A 14,308-nucleotide genomic window follows, 5' to 3' on the forward strand; every position below is an offset into this window, starting at 1 on the left:
GTTAATTCTGTAATTATCTTTCAACGCAAAGTTTATTTTTGTGTTTATTACGTCATAAACACACAGTCACAGTTAAGGCCCGGTTCTGTTGGCCTAGAGAAAGAGGTTCTGTTCCTGCAGTAACTTGTGGAGCCCAGACGCATCCTTTCCTAACCATGAGCTGTTTTTGTATGTTAAATATTAAATCTGTACATTTGCTGCAGCAAACAGGAAAACCATTTTCTCTTTATCTTTACACCTGGAGAGCGTCTATGAACGTCAGTTTTCAAGTTATTTCACAGATTCTCATGTGGATTTAGGTCTGGACTTTGACTAGACCATTCTAACACATTGATATGACTCTATCTAAAACATCCCGTTGTGGCTCTGACCTCTTGGCTGCTCTCCTTGCCCAGCCTCTCAGTTTAGGTGGACGTTCATGTCTTGGTAGGTCAGCAGTTGGTCCATCCTCTCTCCATGTTCAGATGATGGATTGAACAGAACCCTGTGAGATCTTCACAGCTGGGAGAACCTAACCCTGCTTCAAACTTCCCCAGAACGTTCTCCCTGACCTGTCTGCTGGGTTCCTTGGTCTCCATGATGCTGTTTTTCTTCCACTTCCACAGTCTTGCTCCACTTTGTCTTCACATAAAATACATTAACGTTTGTTGATGTAATGAGAAAGAAGTAATAAAAAAAGTACATGGTGTGAATACTATTACATGGTAATGTACACGTGTCTGAAACATAAACGTTTGGACCTTTAGCATGAGAATATTTGGTAACCTTGTCCATATTTTATAACCGAGACGTTGGTCTAAACGTTTTAGATCTTCTCTGCATGGAGCTTCTCAAACTGATCGTTTGATGCTCTTTTAGGTTGTCTCATCAACCTTCTGACTGCTAATTACTTCTGATTTAGCAGGTCTGAAGATCTTAGCTGTGTTGCTCCTCAACCTGCTGCGGATCTCGTCTTTCCTGCTGCTCCTCCTGGAAGAGGCGGCCATCAGGTCCATCAAACATGGTTCGTCTGTGCAGAGAGACGACACGTTGAACTAGCAGAAGAAACGGGGCTTTTTTCACAAAACAACTTTGTGTGTGTCTAAACTACAGCAAGTTACTGAAACACACCACAGTCATCTTAACATAATTCCATATGTGTTCATTCATAACTTTAATGCCTTTGGTGAGAATCTACAGTGTAAATAGTCATGAAAAACAAGAGCATTAGGTGAGAAAGTGATGTCAGCAGCCTCAGCCTAAATGGTCATCTCCAACTCTCTCCGTCTGTGGAGAAGTTCTCTGGTGCTGCTATCTCCTCTCTAGCTTCTGAATGCAGCAGGAACCAGAGCTGCTCACATTCCAGGCTGATGCTGAAAGCAGAGGAACGACGCATTGATCTGCTGGGAATGTCTGTTGGTTCCCACCGTGATCCAGGACCAAATCTATCTTTCAACACTCCTCTCTTCTCCTCCACCAGCAGGCTCTGCTCCTCTGTTCAGTTCGCTTTTATCCAAAGTTTTTACTCCATTTTGTTTTGGTCATTTTACCAAACTAAACAAGAAGGCAGTCGCAGTAAAATGCTGAATTTTAAAATTAATATCAAATTAATTAATATGAAATAGATGCAGTATGAAAACAACTAGCATAGCGAGTAAACATAATAAGCAAATCAGAATAATGACGAGCGTGTAAATGAGCTACGTTCAAACATGTTGATGCTGTGTGACAATTAATTTAATCTTGCTAAGTTTTATCATCATGATTTACACATTTCTGAATCCACTCTAAATTTTATGATCGGTTAATTTCTCTCCATTGATTATTAGGAGCACATTTGTTTTTTTATTTTGTCTTTCGTAACAACCAATCACAGCTCTTAGAAGACAGTGTCACACCTAGCAAAGGGGTCGAGCGCACCTAGCAAAGGGGTGAACTACACCTAGCAAAGGGGTCAACTACACCTAGCAAAGGAGTCGACTACACCTAGCAACGGAGTCGACCACACCTAGCAAAGGGGTAAACTACACCTAGCAAAGGGGTCAACTACACCTAGCAATGGAGTCGACCACACCTAGCAAAGGGGTCGACTACACCTAGCAAAGGAGTCGACTACACCTAGCAACGGAGTCGACCACACCTAGCAAAGGGGTAAACTACACCTAGCAAAGGGGTCGACTACACCTAGCAACGGAGTCGACCACACCTAGCAAAGGGGTAAACTACACCTAGCAATGGAGTTGACCACACCTAGCAAAGGGGTCGACTACACCTAGCAAAGGGGTCGACTACACCTAGCAAAGGGGTCCACTACACCTAGCAAAGGGGTCAACTACACCTAGCAAAGGGGTCAACTACACCTAGCAAAGGGGTCGACTACACCTAGCAAAGGGGTCGACTACACCTAGCAACGGAGTCGAGCGCACCTAGCAAAGGGGTCGACTACACCTTGCAAAGGGGTCAACTACACCTAGCAACGGAGTCGAGCGCACCTAGCAACGGGGTTAATCACACCTCCTCACTAAGATAGGACCTTCTGTCGTCTCCTCTCTAAGAGTCGCTCTCAGCAGCAAAGGGAATCACTCTAAAGCTGAAACTCCTTGGCAGGAATGTTTAGGATAAGTTAGGAGCTCTCTGAGACACTCTGAGGATATTTGAGAATATGGGTCCAGATCTCTGAGAATATTTGCTTAATTTAACAGAACATTTTCTTTAAATTTGTTGCTTTTTTATTTAAGTAGCATGCATATGACTATGTCTGCTTTAAGATATTTGGATTAAACCATCCATTAAGGAGTTGTATTATATTTAACTATAACTATTAATTCCATATGACAATTAATAGTAACGCTACAAGTAACAAGCAGTTCCAGTAACAGTAACAAACATAATTATTTATCGAACTCTTCGTGTTGTGGAGGAGTAAGTAAGGCGACATATGAGCCTCAATGACCTCGTTTACTCAACTCCAACTGAACACACCAAAAACACAGATATCTGTAAAACCCTACACCCAGTAGGGTCAACAGCTAGTCCAGAACCCTTGAGTTCAGCAACTGACCAGAACAGCTGGACCAGGACACCTCAGAGCCAGCCTGGAATGGCCCACACCGAAAGCAAAGATGATGGGCAATGAAGAGGGGCCAAGAAGACCTGACAGCCTATGAGTCTCTGGAAGGACAACAATCCATTAACACTGTGGAGGGAGGGCATCTGGGCCTGGGCCCCCTGTTCATCAGCCAGAAGATGAACAGGTTTAAGCCTATCAATACAAACGGTCTTCGTACTCCTCCTCAAATCTAAAACAAAGTGCTTTCTGGGGAAGGCAGCCCAAGCATGATCCACGGAAGGCGTTCACTCCCGCTGTCATTAGTCAAAGCAGCACGAAGTGCAGCTTTCAATGACCTGTGACCTGTGAACCTATGTTCACAAAACCCTTCGGCCTATGAATTGTATGCAGTAGTCTAATAAATTTTGACCCCCATGCCTTTGGCCATGGTGGACCAAAGCCCGGATGTGAAAGGGAGTGTACAGATTGAAAAATGTGGCGGTGCCACTGTAGTGTTCCAGACACGCAGAACAATTGAACCTGTAGTTAAGGGTCTTGAGGCCATCTTGGCATTTGTTGTTATCCTGTGTGGTGGATAATGTCGTGTTTTGCTGTGTAAGTAGTGTATTACCATGCAGCTCCACTGGGGGCGCTGGCCGGTGTAAGCAAGAACGGGAGTGAATAAAGATGGTTCTGTGTTCTTTCCAGTTATCTGCTTGAATAGTTTATTTTATTCGAACTTGTGTACCATACACAATATCCACAAAACAGGAACCACTGGGGGCAGGTGACCAGTGGAAATATCAGAGCAGTAGAAGACCACCTTCTAGCACCTGCCTTCACTCCAACTACAAACCTGTAGGCACAACCTGGAGTAAGAGGATTTCTGCATCACTACGCCAACCCACAGCCATAGCAGAAAAATCAATGGCAACATAAACTGAAGAGACCAGTGGCACGACAGTCAGCCACCAAGTTGGACTTGCCGACCACGTGATGAATGTCTTAAAATCATAAACAGAGGCAAGGGTGTGCACACCTGGGGGTCAAAAATGTTGGACATGGCAAATATCAAGGGCTTGTGCTCAACATATGGAGCAAATTGGTGGCCTTCAAAAAAAACAAAAACAAAATGACGTGTTGCTAGGTAGAGAGCCAACAACTTTCAGTCTACAACGCTGTAGTCAAGCTAATTTTCCTGCAGCGTACAGCTGAAAAAAGCAAGTGGTTGCCAAACGCCAGAGACTTTCTGCTCTAACACCGCCCCTCCTGCTACGTCTGAGTCGTTCTGCGCTCCAGTCGACACTGTCATTGGCTGCTCTCTTTTTAATCGCGCCATTAAGCAGCTGCAGAAACTGCGCTGCCCTGGGGGGGAAACGGATATAAAAATGAACCATCCCCCAAAACTGCTGCAGGGCTTTCACAGTCTGTGGACATGGGAAATCTGAGACTGCTTGCACTTCTCTCCAAGAGTCAGATCCTGGAGACATCTCTGAACCTTGTTTGTAGGTTCTTGGTTCTGCAGAAAAATCTATTTTTCTATAAATGATAAAGTGAAAGTTGCTCATACTGGAAATGGTTTAGAGATTGTTCAATTTAATGCAGCAAAATAAATCTAAGTTGAAGCCAGAGGCAAAAACAAAAGATAATCTATAGAGAAAAACGTACTCACACTGTGTTACTTTTTTTTTCTGAAACATCTTCCCTGTTCAAGAGCTTTGGAGGACCAGTTCCAGTTTAACTCAGTTTTCTTTAAATAGTAAACGATAAACTGAGCTGAACTTAAGCAAAAAGATATTTTGATTCTTACAGCAGCTCTGGTGTCGTCAGTAGCTTTCTTCCTCCCGGCCAGTTTGGAAACACGTCCTCTAGGAAGTAATACATGTGTCCAACGCTGATACCTGAGGGGGGAGCAAGCCTCATGAACCCTGCTGTTTAGGTTGAGTCTGTTAGTCTGAGATTGTTTCTAATTAAAATATTATATATTCCAAACATTAGAAAAACCCTGCTTCAGTTCTGCTGCAGATCTGTTCTCCATAAACTACTAAACCCAGATGACTGAGGGTTAATGTTTCTCACCCAGGAGGTCGACAGCGATGGGGTTTCCGAGCAGCAGCGAACATCCCAGCAGCACCCAAGGGAGAAACGGAGCCTGGAAGTTGAGGAAGCCAAAGAAGTTCAAGCGTATGAACGGGTTTCTTTTACTCCAGATGTACACCAGCATGACGATGAAGGCCTGGCCGAGGAAGAAGATGTTGGCAAACAGACCTAGGAGCTGCACACTTCCAGGTTAAATACAAATAATTCACATTTATGAAGGTGAAACAGAGTCAAAAATCTTCAGGGAACTATTACTGCAAAACTTTCTACAGTGAGTGAGAACAGAATTTTAATCTTCAGACTCATTCTGCTGAGAATCGAGCTTTTAGCCGTTGAAGATGGAATAAACTGTGCCTGGATAGTCTGGGTTAAATCATTCTACTTCTTTAGGTGATTTTTATCCCATATCACAATCTGAAGTTTAAATTAGGTTTACCAGGGTTTTCTGTTGCAATTTTGTTTTTGTCTTGAGTAACTTTGTGGGAAGTGGGTTTAAGGTCAGACTGATTGGATCCTCTGGTATTCCTCTCACATTTCATGAACTTCTGCCCTGGAGACCAAACAGAGTTCAACAGTGGAGGTTAGGAGTTCAGTCTGGACTGGGAATAAATATCCCAATACTGGGATGTTGAACCATATCCCCACAGTGGTGTCTTCTATTTCTCCCGTTTAGACAGTAGGGTTTGCCTTTATCTTTATTTCCTCCTCATTGTGATCTTGACCCCGCGTCTCTGATTGGCTACATTTTATTTTTAAAGAGCAACTTGTCATTATATCACAAAGTGTTGCAAAAAAGTCTTATTAGTCATATTTATAAAAAAAATTTTTTCTGTTGTGACTAAATATCTTGTGAATTTAAAAAGCTCCAAGTGGTTTAATGAGTAAAAATCCAGTTTAGTGTTTGTGTTAAAAGATAAAAAAGGTGAAGTGCAGCTCTGCAGCCGTTTGTACAAATAAAAACAGTACATATTTATTATTTATTGCAATCTGTGACCACAGAAATATGTTAAGAGCATTTTAGAGAGACCAATAAACCTAACAGTCATGATTTTGGACTGTGAGAGGAAGCCAGACTACCCAGAGAGAACTAAAGATTGTACAGGTAGAACAGTGCTACAGCTATTGTGCCAAAATTTGCACCACATATTCAATGCTGAACATGGCTGAGGAGCAGAAGGCATCAAAACTCAACAGATTCTAATATTTAATTCTGGTTTAGCTAAGTTTTGGACCTCAGTCTCGTTGCCACAGGGAAAGCTGATACAGCTGAATGTCATCAACATAAAAGTGGTTGTTATAAAACAATTGAATGTTGCCAGCTTATAGAAAAATGTTGAACAAAGAAATTATGAACCCAGGACTGAGCCTTGTGGAACTCCAGAGGAAAACCGGTTCACCCTAACCAAGACAAGGCGATGGGATAAACAGGAAGAGAACAAATCTAACGCAGAGCCAAAACTTTCAGCTAGGATTTTATGGTTCATGGTATCAAAGGCAGTACCGACACCAAACAGAACTATTGGTCATTTACTTATTGTGTTTCTAACGTCCAGATTTTCACTCACCATCTCAACTAGCCTTTGTTTCATCCAGACTTTCCTGTAATATTTTGAAGTGGTTCTTCAGGCTTTTTGAAGGTCTTTCAGAGTTTTTTTCTTCAGACTTTTGCTGCTTTTTTCCCCAGTCGACTTAACTCTCATCTATAAATCATAAAAAGGCTCCAAAACTAAATGGATGAATCAGTGTTGTTACCACATATCAAATAACCTATTTTAAATTGTATCTTTAGATCTTTATTTTTAACCGACAGAGTGTGAAAGATATATTTCAACTGGGTGTTAATTCCTGCCCAGTAAATCTGCAGCAAATCTTCCACACTTTTGATTAAAGTCACAGAGCAAATTGCAACTGATTTTACATTAAAATAAAACCCTAAACATAAAACTTTTCTGGACTTTAACAGTTCAGCTTTAAGAAGGCGAGGCGGTTATTTAAACTGCTGTTATCTATTAAACAAACAAGGAAACATAAACACATTAAATATAATTTTCCAAAATACCTGCAGCCTTTCTGTCTCGTGTTAAAGAAGGTTGGATCCTGACCTCTTTGAAGTGAAGTCCAAGCTGACAATAAACAGGGTCGTGACAACACAGGTTAACGGGTCTGGTTACACAGGTACACAGGACCAACAACCATGGACACACACACTCACACACTCACACCTAAGCGCAAAGTAGAGAGACCAATTAACCTGACAGTCATGGGTTTGGACTGTGGGAGGAAGTCGGAGTACCCGGTGAGAACCCATGCATGAATGGGGAGAACATGCAAACTCTATGCAGGAAGATCCCAGGCTGGGATTCAATCCCAGGACCTTCTCACTGCAAAGCAATAGTGCTAATAAACTGCATCATGAAGCCCGAGTTTTGTTTTAATAAAATCATTAATGACAGAGTTTAATATATTGTTGTTTATTGGAGGCTGGAATGACCTGGTATATTTCAATCTTGATCCTGGTTTATAAAATCTTAAAACGGAAATCCGGATGCTCTGACATGTTACCATCACCATGCATTCTGTAAATCTCCAAACATGTTGGACCCCAACCAATAAACACAGTTTTTGCAGTTAGAACCTTAAAGGATACAGTTATGAGGATTCCTCCGAACAGGAACATTAAAATGAAATCTGCGGTTCTTCCTCGGAAGCAGTCCTCCTCCAGCATGCGGCAGTACCGATACCTGACCTCCGTTAAGGACTCTGCTGCAGGTTTTCTGCACTGATGACAACCATCATACTGTTGTTTTTCATATTGCAGCGCCTTTGCAGAGAAAGATACAGAAAGATGATGTTGAACAAAAAACCGAATCCAAGAGAACCAAAGAAGAGGAAGCTGGTGATCAGACGCCATATCTGGAAAACAAAGGCGAGAAACAGACAGTAAGAGAGATTATGAAGGACACTGTTTTCAAAGTATTTAGGGCTGTTTTACCTGGTATCTGCAGATGATGAGCTCTGGGTTGAAGTACAGCTGAAATGGGGTGATGACTTGAAATTGCTGAAAAAATGATGTGATGAAGTAATCTGCAGTTTCAGTTTGCTTATTAACTTTCAGAACTTTGTTAAAATTACATCCCGTCATTTCAGAGCCTTAAAACTCATAAAGAGTTTCAGCTGGATCCTGATTTAGATGAAAATCAAACAACAAATGTGCTGGTTCTGGTTCTTACCACAGCAGCGGTGGTGAGGACGCAGGCAGTCGTGTATGTCCGGGTCACCACAGGGATCTGAAAATACTCCTGCATGAGGCTGAGAGCCATCGCTGCTGCTGCTGCATCACTTTGAGCCATGATTTACTCTGACTGAATAAACCCACCAGGCCCCGCCCACTTCCCAACAACAGCCAATCAGATCCGCCCACCATCAGACCTTTAACAGCTTGATCCAGATAAATTATTTTAGACAGGCAGAAATTTAACTACCTTTACTCATAAAACTGTGATTAAACTGGCATTTTCTTTCTTTTTAGCAAAATTAATTACTTTACAATCTATAACTCTACAATGCATAGAAAAGTATGATAAATTTGTGCAATGTTTATTGTACATTTGTCAGTTCATATTGGACTGATGAATTATTAACTCCAAAAGATAACAGAAAATTATTGAATGTTATAGATTTAATTTTAAATGATAAATAATTCGAATTTGAAATGTAAAAATTTTTTGTTTCATTTATAAAAAAAATTCTGATACGTAAATTACAAAAAAAAATAATACACGAAACTTTATATCTATGAGTAACAAAGTACTTGCATAGTTAATAAAATATGATCTAATCAGCCATTTTTGGACTTATGTGTCTGAACTGTGAGTTTTCTATCTGAACATAGACAAATCTGAGGTATTTTAATATTAAAACAGTCTTTTTGGTTAACTGTGATAGAAAATGACTCAGATTCAGCATTTACAATAAACACATTTTCACCAAAGGTTCCCAGGAGACTTCACCGCTATTGTTAAGTGTTTTATTTTTAGACAGAAATCAAGTTTTAGATCTGTTGCTAGGCAGTAGTTTGGTAAAAGGTCAAAGATTTATTAGAGGTAATTCAGAAAAACAGGAAAAAGACACAATTCCTACATTTTTACAGATTATAAGCTACATGTGGTTAGAAAATATCAAAAGAAGACTTGTATGTACAAGAAGCTTAGCTGTTTTTGTATAAATATGTTGAGAGCATCTGATAAATGAGTTTGAGTCAAACACAGCAGGTTGTGAAGAAAACAGCAAAGTCTGAACGATGAAAAACCGTAACGACTCGTCAGCGTCCTGCACTGAAAACAACGTGATGAAGCGACAATCTGTGGTGAACCTTCGGAGTTCAAGTCTGCAGTGAGCAAAGCTGTGCAGCAGCAGTTCTCAACCGGAATATGAGATTATTCATCGGAAATTCAGGAATGTCACTGTGCAAAAGTCTTAGACCAGCTGTGTTTTCTTCATGTTTTCCTTCAAAGCAGACTTTCCCTGTCATTTAGAAAGTAGTTGATCAATAGTCCTCCAGGCTTCCTGGACGTCTTTAAAAGTTCATTTTTGGACTTTGGCTGCTTTTTCACTCCATTACCAGCAGCCGGTCTTAAAGACACAATTTGTCCCCATTTCTTTAGATGAATTCATTGAAAAGATTATTAATATGTTTATTTATTGCCGACAACCTAAAATACTAATCTGGTACCTGCAGAGGTCATACAGTTGCATCACTTTGCTGCGTAGCTCATGCAACATGCAAATTAATCAGGGTTGGAAAGCATTCAATGTTGGTCCCACTGTTAGTCGTTGGGTCCAGATGGAACCAACTGAATTTCATCACAGTTAAAAGCTTGATGGTTTCGACGGAAAACCTTTTGACCCAAGAAGGAATACGTCACTGCAGGCTTTAAGATATGGAAACAGTTCTGCTGATAGGTCTGACAAAGCACAGCCTAAACACCTGACTGGAATCTAAAGCAGGATCCAATGATTCCTTTCTAATAAAGGGTTCTTATGGAGTCTGGAAAAGTCTGAAATTTGACTGAGGTGTTTTCCAGGCCTGGATGGGTGTGGAAAAAATTAATAATATTGTTGAAAAATGTTTCCCAATGTTTGTCTACATCAGTGTTTAGCTGGAATAAAAGCAACTTTAGTCCACTTTAACCAGACAGTCAGTTTGAGAATCAAACTTCAAACCATCCATCCATCCATCCATCCATCCATCCATCCATGGTTTTTGCAGGTTCTGTATTTAAAGCCTGACCTCTGTATAAACAACTAACATACATTTATTGTGAATATTGATATTTCTTTAACAATGGTCCATGGATGGAGACACGATGCTGGAAATTTGTGAAAATTATGTAATTTTGCCATAAAAAAAAAACTTGAGTGGAAATTCTATTTGTAAGTTCAGTGATTCATCCAAACATTTGACTAATTTTTATTTTGCCCAGGAATGAATTGTTTTCTCTTTAGTTTTTAAAGTTTGTATAAAGGCAACCATAACATTTCCTGAATTTGCTTTTAGACCTTACTGCAGTGTAGCTCTCCTACCTTTCAGTGCATTTCATGTTTTTTGTGTTTATTTAAGTTGCTCATGCCGTCTGATCATTTTCAGTCCGATCATTTTCTGACACTCAGTAACCATAACGCCATGGTGATGACACCATGTGTGACCTCTGCAGGGACTTTTGTGAGACTGAATCTTAAAATAGATCGATAAAAAGAACATTTAAACGGGACACAAGATGGGTTTTCTTCTTAATCAACCAAACATTATCTGCTTTTATGTTTCATCATTTTAAAATAACATTTAAACACCAACAATGTTTTTCCCTGATTGAGACAATATGAGGTTACAAGAGCTGGAAGATGAGTGTCTCAAGACCTTTGCACAGTACTGTAGGTGAAATATGTAATTGATGGATATTAAAAATAAGATCAAAGAACAGTTGAAGCATTTCCATTTTGACTTTCAGAATAATACAGTATAAAATATGATTAGTTTGAGGTGGAGGCTTTTCTACAAGTTTGTCCAGTTGGATCATTTTCTCCACTGGTTTTCCTCATAAGGAATCAGAAGAATATCAAACTAAATGTTTAAGTTTTGCTCCAATTTCTTTTTATTTAAGTTTGAGTTGAGGAATCAACTCAAACTTAACTGATGTCTCTCAGGTGGAGAACCGCTGCGGTCCCTGAATGCCTCACTGATTAAAGATAAACACAGAGCACCATTTCATCGATGAGCAGTGACTTCAACAGGGTCCGTTCCAGCCTCTAGATGGCGCCCTGCAGCTTCTTCTGTGAGAAGAGTGACATCAGACTTCAGCAGCAACAACAGAATCAGATTTTCTCAGCATTTAAGAGGAACTTAAACTCTCACTTAAAAAGGACCACAACATGAAGAGGATCTGGGGTGAAAGTGGATGGAGTCATTCCTTCTGCTGTTCTGTCTGAAAAACCTTTAACTAACATCCAAATATGAGACTCACATTTTATGTGTATTCAGTGCTTCTCAACCAGCAAAGGCTTACACAAATAAATATTTACTCTCGTTTTTGCATCCAGGATCAGATGTTTTGGAGGCTTGTATCTCAGGCTGAAAGAGAAACCCCAAACCTCAGGCGCTGATTAAATGCAACTTTATCTGCTTTTCTGTGCTTGGAAACCATGAATCACACAAGCAGAAAACAAGAACTTCTACAGACAGAAGTTAAATTCAGGTAGACTGGTCCAAACAAATCCGCACAGAGAGCGCCTGGAAAATGGAAATCTCACTTGCAACAGCTGCACAATTCGATCTGAGTAAGCCTCTGTTGTTCTCTGGTTTTAACGTGCATCCTCCTTTTTCATGCTTGTTTTAACATTAAACTAAAACAGCTTGGGGGAAACATCAGAAACTAAATGCTAACACTTTTTAGACGCTTTATAGTCATCTGACTGGGATGATGTTATTCTTAATAGAAGCAACTTATTTAAAATGATCTAAGACGAAATAAAATCTCTGAACTAACTGATAGATGAAACAATAAACAGGAAGCCTGTTTTTATTTTGGTTGAACTGTAACAATTTAACTTATGAAGTAGAGAACTGAAATGTTTAATACACCCTAGCTAGCTGGATTCTAACTTCCTCTCCACTGTCGCCACATGCTTGCTCAGGATGAGGGATTGCTGCATTCAGCTGGACTTCTTGAGTTAAATCACCTTTTGCCAGTTTGTATGATTTTATATGACTAACTAACTATGATTTTACTGTACTGGAGATTGAGGCGACTCTGGCTCAATTGGAAAGTTTGTGGGTTTGATTCCAGCTTCCTCCCCCACCACATGTGGATGAGCCCTTGAGCAGGGCACCTAACCACAAGTGGTCTACCGATCAGCGCATTAGTTTATCATGTATGCATGTTTGTTAATGATGATGGCTGAATGTGGCTCTCATGTTGGTTTGACTAGAACCGAATCAAATTCAACCGTATGTTATTAGATCTGAATGTGAATTCTAGATAACTGCATGTGAACTAGACCTGTTGTCAAACGTTGTGATGCATAAATAAACTGAACTGAATTAACAAGACAAGCTGGATTCCATCTAAAATAAATGAGCTGAGTTGTTGCCTCAGAGTTTTCTGGACTTTGTTTTTGCAACCTGGCTTCACAAAACTTAAAAGTCACCGAATACGACATTTTAATCACAGAAACAGCGAGCTGCATTCATAGAGAAGATGAAGAGGTGTTGTGATGCAACCATAAGCACAATGCTGCACAAATGCATTTGTAAAATAACACTGTTATATGCCTGTTGTTAAGTTTGTTATGTGAAGCATTAAAAATACCAAATCTGTATTGATTTAGGATTATCAACATCCTCTCAACATTCTGCAGAGCTGTGTTGATGTACTGCATCTCAGCATGCTACTCCAGCTCTAATATGATACAAAGGAAGGTGCTGCAGTGAGAGGAGCTGAGTGGATTACCGTGTCCGTACCTTCTGTCCAGGATCATGTTTTAGAACTGCTGCTACGTAGCTTTCTACCTAAAGCTGGTAAAAGGCAAAATTGTTAAGATTATAATCTTGTGCATTATATTGTTATAGCTGAGCTAATTGGCTGGGTGGGCATTTGTGTTGAGAAAACAGCCAATTATGTGCACTGAAGAACTGAATCATCCATCCATCCATTTCCTATACCCAATCCTTCCGTACGGGGTCGCGGGGGAGCTGGTGCCTATCTCCAGCAGTCTAGGGGCGAGAGGTGGGGTAACCCTGGACAGGTCACCAGTAGAACTGAATAAGCATAATAGAACGTCCTCGATGCTGCAACACCTGATGAAGGGAACATCTACCACAGCAGCAGATCCCCCACTCCTGCGACTACTTCGAGTGTTGATCATCAAGTCACACTTTGAAAGTGCATCAAAAAGACGTCTTTAACTGACAGAACCTTGTCTGCAGAACGTGACCCTTCGTGTTCACAAGGAAACAAAGTGAGGTTTGAAATATAAAAGGCAGTATTTATTATGCCTGTATTTTAGATTTACAAATGTCCTTTTTTATAACATAATGCTTTTTAAATGTTAAAAAAAAACTCTTTAGAATGCAATAGGCAAGTGAAACTTAATGCAGTTTTTGTGGTGCAGATGCATCCTTTGCTACACATGTTCATGTTTACATGATGTGTTGTAGCAACAAAATGTTGATTTAAAAAAAGGAATTTAATTGTTGGTTTATTTTCGTTTTCTCTTTCATGTCTTTCTATTATTCATGAAAAGCTTAAGTAGTTAACTGAAAAACCTGCAGATTGTACCAATTTTATATCCAATTACTCGATTAATCATCTGAGTACTCGATAGAATACTCGATTACCGGCTCAGTTATGGTTGAGGTGCAAACACACCCTCCATTTCTGCTACCTGTATGACCCCTTCTCTTTTCCAATGGTTATAATCAGTCTGACAGAGGGAGGTATCCCAATCCTTGGGGTTTTTAGTATAACAATGACCATCAGTGGGACCCTTTGTGGGGGTCCTTGAGACGACATTGTTGTAAATAAGCACTGTTTAATTAAATAATCTGAACTGAAACTATCTCTGTAGTTATGCTGCTATAGGCTTAGGCTGCTGGAGGACATAATGACCACTTTCACCCTCTTT

The 14,308-nt window shown here is 40.2% G+C and overlaps 1 protein-coding gene across 1 annotated transcript; it reads right to left on the reverse strand.

Moving 5' to 3' along the window:
* Positions 1-13: 13 nt before the first annotated feature.
* Positions 14-8,448, reverse strand: LOC124877780 (derlin-2-like). The gene is made up of 7 exons (XM_047381282.1): positions 8,359-8,448; positions 8,121-8,186; positions 7,968-8,041; positions 7,776-7,869; positions 5,108-5,303; positions 4,839-4,929; positions 14-1,009 (listed from the first exon to the last, which is right to left on the reverse strand). The coding sequence occupies exons 1-7, from the start codon at positions 8,446-8,448 to the stop codon at positions 916-918; spliced, it is 705 nt and encodes a 234-aa protein (XP_047237238.1). The 3' UTR covers positions 14-915.
* Between the last annotated feature and the right edge of the window lie 5,860 nt (positions 8,449-14,308).

Source organism: Girardinichthys multiradiatus, chromosome 12 (assembly GCF_021462225.1).
Source record: "Girardinichthys multiradiatus isolate DD_20200921_A chromosome 12, DD_fGirMul_XY1, whole genome shotgun sequence".
Lineage (NCBI taxonomy): Eukaryota > Metazoa > Chordata > Actinopteri > Cyprinodontiformes > Goodeidae > Girardinichthys > Girardinichthys multiradiatus.

Excerpts from the sequence above, each read along its gene's own strand:
- LOC124877780 (XM_047381282.1), bottom strand. The coding sequence starts at position 8,448 with ATGGCTCTCAGCCTCATGCAGGAGTATTTTCAGATCCCTGTGGTGACC. Across the intron at positions 5,304-7,775 it reads TCGGAGGAATCCTCATAACT|CTCCTAGGTCTGTTTGCCAA; the intron begins GTATCCTTTAAG and ends GGAAGTGTGCAG. Across the intron at positions 4,930-5,107 it reads CATCGCTGTCGACCTCCTGG|GTATCAGCGTTGGACACATG; the intron begins GTGAGAAACATT and ends CTCCCCCCTCAG.